Consider the following 9,498-nt stretch of genomic DNA (forward strand, 5'->3'; position numbering starts at 1 on the left):
GATTCATTCAGCTGTTCTCTGGTTCACTCAGTCAGCACGTCTGCACTTATGGTTTTATTGCAGTTTGTTTTAGTGTACCAGAACCTGTTTTTTTTGTTTTTCCCCCCCCAAACAAGCTTATTCCTTTATCAGTTGTTCCTTTACCAAAAAATGATTGTATTGCTGCAGGTATTTTGATTTGGAACATGGAAAGTGATTTAACAGGACTGTCCCTTTTATTCATTTAAGTGGGTTTCAGCATTAAAATCACTTTGGTTATGTTTCTCTGTTCTTGTATTGTTAACGTTTCTTTTTTCTAGCCTTTCCAAACAAGTACCTTGAATGCATCTATTGTTCCATGGATCTTTCCCAGAATTCGTTTCTCTTCTTCTCATTTAGGCAGTGTCTGATGGTGGCAGTGATTCTCAGATACTGGATCTCTCCAATCGCTTCTATACCCTGATACCTCATGACTTTGGGATGAAGAAACCACCTCTCTTAAATAACCTAGAACATATCCAGGTATCAGTGAAACTTATGATATTTATTGTGGAAAGCAGCTCTGGCACCTGATATTCAAATGTAGAAGGTTTGCGTTTTAAGTGTGAATGAGGAAACACCTTCTTCTAGGAATTTAACTAAGTCAACTTAAAAGTGACCGTTGCTTCATTGTTTGGAACAGAACTGTTCGCAATCCTATTTGACACTGCAAGGCTGTGACTATAATAGTGTAGCTTTGTGTTTTAAGTATGTAGGCTTCTTTCTGTGCTGTTTAAGTTGGCTTAGCTGTTATCCAGAAATGTCTGAAGAATTGTCCCCTGTGCTTTGCATAACAAAGGCTGAACTAGCTCTTAACCATCACTTCATAGGCTTTGTGGCTTATATACAGCTAAAGAGATTCTGGGCCAAATTCATCCTCTGTATGAGTGGGATAACTTTAGGTTTTCAGGCCTGACTCCCGCCCATATTCTGTTGCATATCTTTGCCAAAGGATCTACTGATGTAAAGTTTTAAAGTAGCAAAACTGAATGAAAAGGGGAAAACTGAGGGGATTTGTTTTTAGCTTTGTGGAAGCAGAGAAAGATGTAGAGCTTGACCTTAAAGTAGGAATTGCAGGTTTTAATGTAGGTTCTACACAATCCTCATGGATACTGAAATGCTTTTGACATCACAGCCTTGGATCCACTTGTCTGAGAAATTGCTTATCTCCCCATGACCCTCTGCAGAGGATGAAGAAACTTGCCAGTTTGCTTGAGCTCTCTGTTCTGGAGCTTAAACTCTCCATAGCTGGCAGCAGAACAGGGGAGGGCTTCTGAAATCTGCACCCTCCTTTGGAGCCTGGGGTGGGTAGCTTAAAGAAAAGTGTCAGATCCATTTGCCTAGGTGCTGTATTGATTTTATAATAGAGATAGGTGGGTTTTTGTTAACAGGAAAGTTCTATAGATAGCTTTATTGATGTGAGCCACCCAAGTGTTGTGGCAGTGGTGCACAGACATTTATAAATATCTCGGCATTAACATGCTCATAGCAACTGCAGGACAAGGTCTTAAGGTTGTAAAGACTTTCCTATGGCAAGAAAAATAACCTCTTCAAATTATCCAGGCCAAAGTGCAGATGTTAGACAACCTGCTTGATATTGAGGTCGCTTACAGCCTTCTCAGAGGTGGAAATGAAGATGGGGATAAAGACCCAATTGACATCAACTACGAAAAGCTCAAAACTAACATTAAGGTAAATGAAATAGAATAGTAGACTGTGGTCACTGGCTGTGAATAAGAACTTGGCACCCATTCGTATGGAGTATAACAGATGAATAAGGTACTGCTGGTAAACTAAAAATACAGCTTTCCACTCTAGCAGGGAACAAACCATGCCCCATGTTGAGCTCCCAGTATACCATTGTATATGTCTGTATTCACTCCACCATCTATACAAAAAAAGTCTCTTAATTCTAATCCCGTTTGTGTTCCTGAAGGGTGGAATGGGAAAGCCCATATATCCCTGTCTCTCCAAAGCCTCCAGTACTAGATTGTGTCACCCTTCAACTCACACAGAGAGGATCCTTTGATTTTGGCCAAAAAACGTCTTACGATGCCCTAGACATGTCTTTCCTAGTGATAAATAAGAGATTTAGTGGGGGGAGCCACCAACTGCAGGATGAATTTTTCAGTCCCCAAAATGACCTAACAGGCTCACATTAATCTGCATTTTTAAAGGAAACCTTTTGTGTTCTGCTCTTTCCTTCCAGGTTATTGATAAAGATTCAGAAGAAGCCAAGATCATAAAGCAGTATGTGAAGAATACACATGCCTCTACCCATAATGCATATGATCTGAAAGTTGTGGATGTAAGTTTTGAAGGGGTGGGGAGTTAAGTGTATAAAATTGGTTTATACACTTTTGCTTTCTTCCATGGCTCTTTTGTGTGTTGTTTAACTACTGAGCTTCTGTTATAGAAAGTACTTGTTACATGAGTGAATACAACAAAATCTCAAGGCGAGCTGGGGAGGAATTTTCAAATCTAAGTTTTTAGACATTTCTTGCTGTTAAGATGTCTTTATTTTCATTTGTCTCTTAATAAATCCAGGGGGAAAATCACCTTTTGCCCTGAAAGCTGGAAAATTTCAGCCCCAACGGAGAATTATTCAGAAAGTTGTGAGCAATAAAAAGTAGAGGGGGTTGGGGAACAGAGGTGGTGCTAGCCCACTCGGAGCCCTGCGAAGGAATATTTTGGTGCCCCCTTTCCCTCAACACATTCTAAAAAAGCAAAGGGGGGCCCCCTTGAGTCTGCTTATGCCTAGCACTTAGGGGAAATAACGTGTAATGAAATGTCCTGGTGTAACCTTTGCTATAGATAACTGGCTGCTGGAGTTAGATTATGACAGTATGAAAACAGTATGAAGTTTGCTTCTCTTAGTATGTTAACTTTCCTAGCACAGATTAACCCATTTTCAAGATCAGACCATCTTGCCATGCGCCAATTAACCATGAGATTTTTATTTTCCTTTCTCTCTCTTTAAAATGATAAAGATCTTCAAGATTGAACGTGAAGGAGAAAATCAGCGTTACAAACCGTTCAGGCAGCTTCATAATCGCCAGCTGCTCTGGCATGGCTCCCGCGCTACCAACTTTGCTGGCATCTTCTCGCAGGGTCTCCGAATAGCTCCACCTGAAGCTCCTGTGGTATGTAAAATGCTACTTGTTAAACAAATGCATAAAAATGATTGTTGTGCCACTCATCCTGTTCCTCTTGACACCTTTTGCCCCCTCCATCCATCTGGTCTCCTGGGGCCACTATTGGTAAGAGCCTAAAGAAGAGAATGTCTAGATAAGGAGGGGCCAGATGACCTTTGTGAACATGTAATGCTATTCAAGCTGTCCAGAAAGAATGGTTGCTGAGCAACATGTCTATAAGTTTGTCAATAAGTTACACCTCAAACAGTGCTTGGGAGTTGTTTTGTAGCATTACTCTTCTAGTTAATACAGAGAGAATTCTAGGCAGATGGTTTCAACATCAACTTGGTCTTTGAAGCTGGGATTTTATTTTGATAACCTTTTTCCTTTCCCACTCCCAGACTGGTTACATGTTCGGTAAAGGTATCTATTTTGCGGACATGGTGTCCAAGAGTGCCAACTACTGTCACACATCTCAGACTGATCCAATAGGCTTAATTTTACTGGGAGAGGTTGCCCTTGGAAACATGTAAGTAACTTGTATGTTATTAACTGGCTCACAGTTGTAGAAGGTAGCACCTAAGCTGCAAACTTCTACATCCAAGTGACAATGAGAAGCTGTTGCAGTTTGCTTGGAAATAATTAAAAGCATTCTTAAATCAGGAAAATTTTGGAAACTCCTGAAATAAACAAATAATTTGAGTAAAATTTGTGCTGTAGATAGAGAATATTGCCTTAAAAAGAAACAGCATAAATAGTAATAACCATGATAAGGAAGGAAACTGTGATGGTGTTGCCTTCTAAAGGCATAGTATGTAAAATAACTTCATAGTATTGTAACAAAATGTCTTTATTTTTCATTAAGAAAGTTCTCTTCAACTCCTCTAGAAATGTTGTTCTTTCTACTTTCTAGGCATGAGCTAAAGAATGCTTCCCACATAACTAAGTTGCCCAAGGGAAAACACAGTGTCAAAGGTAAAGCTTCGTTGAGAAATTATCAGGGTGACGGTAACTGTAACAAACTTTGACAGCTTTTGCTTGGTGAAAAGAATAGTCTAGTCTTGTGCTATGGCTGTATCTTTTAAAAGGATTGGATAATATTACCTTCAATAATGTATTTTATGTATTTTCAGATGGGGAGGGATTTCGTGCTTCATAGTATGTTAGCTGGCTGTCTAACGGTTCAGGCAGGAATTTCCCCCCAAGTGTAGCACTGAACAATAAAGTTAGGTGTGTTTGGGAGCTTTGTACTTACCAGATACTTTAGAGGCATTGGGCATTGCTGGAGGTAGGATGTTACTTGATAGACCAATAGTGTAAAGGTTTTGTAGAACACTTTCAAAATGTCTTGCCAGAAACTGGGAATGGATCACTTGATGATTACCTGTTCTGTTCATTCCCTCTGGGGCACCTGGCACTAGCCACTGTCAGAAGACAGGATACTGGGCTAGATGGACCTTTGGTCTGACCCAGTAGAGCCATTCTTATGTCTTTAATATTCAAGGAATAAATAGCTGGTTTTGTCTATTACTGATAAAAGCTGGAATTGGAACGATTGCTGTTCTTACAATGCTACTTAAAAAAAAAAAAAAAAGAGTTTTTGTTTTCTGGGGAATTTGTAGAGGAGAATTTAGAGGGAATTAATGAATTTTGAGAATTATCCGCACAAAGTTGGGGGAATAGTAACATTTGGCAAATGCCCCTGATAAAACAAAGTGCTTCACGTGGATCTGATAGGCATCTTTGATCTTTAAAGATATAAGCTCTAGTAAAGATCTGACGTAAGTGTTCATTTAAGTATACAGTATACATTAGGCCCCAAATTAACTGTATGTCAAGGAGGGGCTTATACAGAAGAACAGGAATTAGTTCATTATTTTAATTTCATTTAAATTTTACAATATAAACATACTCTGTATTGGGAATGGTATGAGAGACTGGAAAGTGAATCTGACCCATCAGTTTTAAGTGTCCAAGATGTGTGAAATTAAACCAAGCAGCCAGCACAAATGGAAAAATAAAGTAAATTTTGAATTATTTCAGTCATAACAATCTAATGGACTATTAGTGCTACAAGTGAGGTGATAGTATATTTAATATAGTCTGTACACTGTCAGTGTCACTTTTAAGATCTCTTGGGATATAAATCTGTAGTTTACAGCAGTGGTTCTCAACCAGAGGTCTGGGGTCTCCTGCAGGGCTGTGAGTAGGTTTCAGAGGGACCACCAAGTGTGGCCAGCATTAGACTCGCTAGGGCCCAGGGCAGAAAGCCAAAGTCCTGCCGCACCGGACTGCAGCCCGGGGCACTGAAGCCCATCACCCAGGGCTGAAGCCAAAGCCTGAGCAACTTAGTTTCATAGTGTCCTTGGTGTGGGGCCTCAGGCACTTGCCCTGCTTGCTACCCCCTAACGTCGGTCCTGGCTTTTCTATGCAGAAAACCAATTGTTTTGGCACAGCTGGGCCATGGAGTTTTTATAGCGTGGGGGGGGGGGGGGGTTGCTCAGAAAGAAAAAGGTTAAGAATCCCTGGCTTACAGTACAAGTGAGGCTGTGCTGAAGCTGAAGTGCTTGATTTCCAGTGGACATACATGGGAACTGGATAAGATCCCTCTGACTTCAGTGCAAGCAGAAATGGGCTCTTCGTGTGAATGGGCAATCTGGCAATTGTACACGGTTTCCTTTGAAGAAATAAGAAAACTTAAACTACATGCCAGAGAGACTGGACATACCATAGGTTTCAGAGTAGCAGCCATGTTAGTCTGTATTTGCAAAAAGAAAAGGAGGACTTGTGGCACCTAAAGTGCCACAAGTCCTCCTTTTCTTTTTGGACATACCATACGATTCCCCAAATGTCTTTTATGACAAGCCATTGTGAGTAGGGGTATGTGCTTGTAATGGTCTGTAAAGTATCATACACATCTATTGCACTGTATAAATGACTGTAACACTGTCATTAGTGAGAATTTTTCTAATACTAAGCAAACAAGATTTTGCCTACATTTCAGACTTATAATTAACACTATCTTTCTCTTTCATAGGTTTGGGCAAAACTGCACCTGATCCTTCAGCCACCATCACTCTAGATGGTGTAGATATTCCTTTAGGGAATGGGATTCCATCTGGAATTAGCGATACCTGTCTTCTATATAATGAGTATCCTTTACTATCGTTCCACTTTAACTGGAAAGCATTTCTCTGTATTATAACATGCAGAATTATTAGCAAGTACCATTATGTAGAGGAAGTTTAGCTACAGAAGCCTTTTCTTTTAGATCTTTCATGGAGTGGTTAGCAAGCTACAATTTGCAGAGCCCCTCTTACAAGGGGAACAATTTTAGAATGATGTTTAAAGAAACTCTCATTATCAACCCTGCATAAAAAGAAATCGTACACACAGTGAGTAGTTATGTTAACTACAGGACTTTGCACTTCTGTAGCACTTACAGAACTCTTTGTAAACAAGTTTAAATTTAAACTTCACAGCACTTTGGGGGGGGGAATTAGCCTTTTACTATTTCTAGATGGATGGATAAACTGAGACCTAGAATTCATTTGTCCACACTCATGGTATGTCAGTGTTCGAACCAGGGATAGCACCTGTGTGTCTTGATTCCCAAATAGATGATCTAACTACTACATACGCTTCCTCTCATCCTACTAAGCAAATAACTTCTTAAATTAACAATCTCTAGACCGGTCAGAAACTCAGCTGACTGCTCTTGGGTGAATTGTTTCACCACAAGGCTGTCTATCTTAAGAGCTGGCAGCACGGAGCATATGGCAACTTTGGCTTTTAATATCGCTCCTGTCTTAGTTCAGCTGACAACATGAAATGGAATTGTAACTTTATTCAAGTCAACTAATGTGCTACTCATTCAGCTAGTCACTATTAGTTTTAATCTACATCAGATTTAGTGAGAATTTGTTTAATCTCGCATAGGGCAGGTCTATGCTACAGCCTAAATCGATATAATTTACATTGCTATGGGGTGTGAAAAAGCACCTCCAGTTTTGTGCTGTCCATACCAGTGCTATGTCGGCGGGAGATGCTCTCCTGCCAACGTAGCTTCCACTTCTCAACAAGGATGAAGTAATTATGCCAACAGGAGAGCGCTCTCCCATCGGCATAGCGTGTCTTCACCAGACATGTAGTGCTGTGGTGTAGACTTGCCCTTAGGAGTTATCATCTTAGAAGTAGGTTTGTAGCATTAAGAGTTGAGAAAATTAACAGACAAGGTGAACTGCCTTATTTTTCTAATGAAACTTAGTAACATAATAACTATGATACAGGCCGTGTCAGTCCATTTTAGCAATGCCAACAATTGCACTGTTTTTCATTTTCAGTCCCTCTGTGAGGCCAGCAAGTATTCTCTGTTTTTATAGATGGGGAACTGAGACAGATTAAATGGCTGGCTTCACACTGGAAAATAGTAAGAGAGTTATGATTAGTATTCAGGAATTCCTGATCCCTAGTCCCATGTTCAGACCACACCTTTTTCTTTGTCCCTGATATTTGGACTGAGCGTGTGACTTGGCACCATGAGGTCCCGGCAGACAAGAATGGCATTGGCTAAACAGGTTTCAGAGTAACAACCGTGTTAGTCTGTATTCGCAAAAAGAAAAGGAGTACTTGTGGCACCTTAGAGACTAACCAATTTATTTGAGCATAAGCTTTCGTGAGCTACAGCTCACTTCATCGGATGCATACTTGCATAAACCGAGCCTCTCAGCTCCTTCCTCGGTAAAGTAAGCTTGGTTTCCTGTAGGTCTCACCTACAGGAAACCAAGCTTAGCGTCTCGGTTTATGCAGGTGTGCATCCGATGAAGTGAGCTGTAGCTCACAAAAGCTTATGCTCTAATAAATTGGTTAGTCTCTAAGGTGCCACAAGTACTCCTTTTCTACTGGCTAAACATAATCTTCAGCAAACGCAGTCCCTGGTCCAAGTCAGTTTGTCTCTTGAGATTCCCATCACACTTTCTTTAATGCTTCTCCTGTCTGGTAACTCTGCCTATTCCTGATTTTTGATCAGAGCTCTGAAGTAAGCAATTAACATAATATACTCTGATTCAGAGAGGGGAATAAGGTTGTGTGGGGTCAGGAAATTAGGTGTGCCTAATTTTGTTGTTCAGTTCTGCTTTTCTGAGTTCATGATTCAGTTTAGGCTGAAGCTGATTTTCCTGTAGTATTTGCAGAGTCTAGCACTGTTCCTTTTGTTGGTATTGTCAGAATTTTATAGAACATAGACTTCTGTTTCACACATTGCAAACTAAAAAGGAAACAAAATGTGGGGTGGGGGTGTGGAATGTTCTAATACATAAGCAGAAATACTGGCATATACCTTGAATTTGACATCAGGAGCTTGCTTTTACATTCAGATCTGCATAGGGCAAGACTCAAATACTGTTGAAGTCCAAGTTATGTTTATATTGTTATTTTATAGTAGCTGTTCCTTAACTCACTGTTTCCTTCCCAGATATATTGTCTATGATGTTGCTCAGGTAAATCTGAAGTACCTGCTGAAACTGAAGTTCAACTATAAAACATCACTCTGGTGAACCCTATTTAGAAGCCCTGTTAACGAGTTATTATGTAGTTACATTCTAGTGCTGACTTCTGACCTGCTTAAGCATTGACTTCCCTTATCAAGGTATCAAAGAGCTAAGTTGCAGAAGAGGTTACTAAATCCAGATTTAGTAAATCACTTTAGTAAGAGGTTTTTATATAAATATGTGGCAGCACATGGAACTGAGTTCTGATGAGAATGAATACCTGGTTTTGTTTTAAGCCACTTCTAATTTTTTGGGCTATCACGTGTGTCTTTGAATTGAGGGTAGACCAAAAAACAGAAAAGGAAGGGGATTTTAGCCAAATGGAGTTGGGGAGGAAAAGGAATTTATGAATGTTTACAAATAGTTGCGCTATTTAAAAAAAGGTTGCCCTCTTGTTTAAAATCTCCTCTTCCTGTTTTGATTTTGAATAAATGTTAAACGTCCATTTATTTTGAGGTAAAAATAAAAGCTAATTTCATATTAACAACTTTTATTTTTATGTTGCAAAATGATTGAATTGCTTTAATTGTTTCAATGTATTCTTTTGTAATGCTTTTAAACACGCCATGTCTCTCTAAATATAAACACTGAACATTAAAACCTGTGGACGCATCTCACAATCCACGTTGGAATGAAAACTTGGACTGCCCATTGAGATTTTTTTCCCCGTGAACAGTCGGTGGTGGTAGTAGTAAGCAGTTTCTGATTAATCCAAGGCCAAATGTGGTGAATGTCCATGGAAAGCACCAACACATGTTGCTATGTTTTGTTCAGTGTTAGCCTCAACAAACCTCCTT

At 39.8% G+C, this 9,498-nt stretch overlaps 1 protein-coding gene across 1 annotated transcript in view; it reads left to right on the top strand.

The window, feature by feature from the left end:
* Positions 1-9,083, top strand: part of PARP1 (poly(ADP-ribose) polymerase 1) — a 53,519-nt gene extending 44,436 nt beyond the window's left edge. Inside the window, exons 16-23 of the mRNA XM_074949170.1 lie at positions 379-501; positions 1,582-1,710; positions 2,228-2,326; positions 3,009-3,161; positions 3,554-3,681; positions 4,066-4,127; positions 6,190-6,304; positions 8,626-9,083. Coding sequence (XP_074805271.1) covers positions 379-501; positions 1,582-1,710; positions 2,228-2,326; positions 3,009-3,161; positions 3,554-3,681; positions 4,066-4,127; positions 6,190-6,304; positions 8,626-8,707 — 891 coding nt within the window. The 3' untranslated portion in view covers positions 8,708-9,083. The remainder of the gene's footprint in view (positions 1-378; positions 502-1,581; positions 1,711-2,227; positions 2,327-3,008; positions 3,162-3,553; positions 3,682-4,065; positions 4,128-6,189; positions 6,305-8,625) is intronic.
* The last annotated feature ends 415 nt before the right edge of the window (positions 9,084-9,498 follow it).

Source organism: Natator depressus, chromosome 3, assembly GCF_965152275.1.
Source record: "Natator depressus isolate rNatDep1 chromosome 3, rNatDep2.hap1, whole genome shotgun sequence".
NCBI lineage: Eukaryota > Metazoa > Chordata > Testudines > Cheloniidae > Natator > Natator depressus.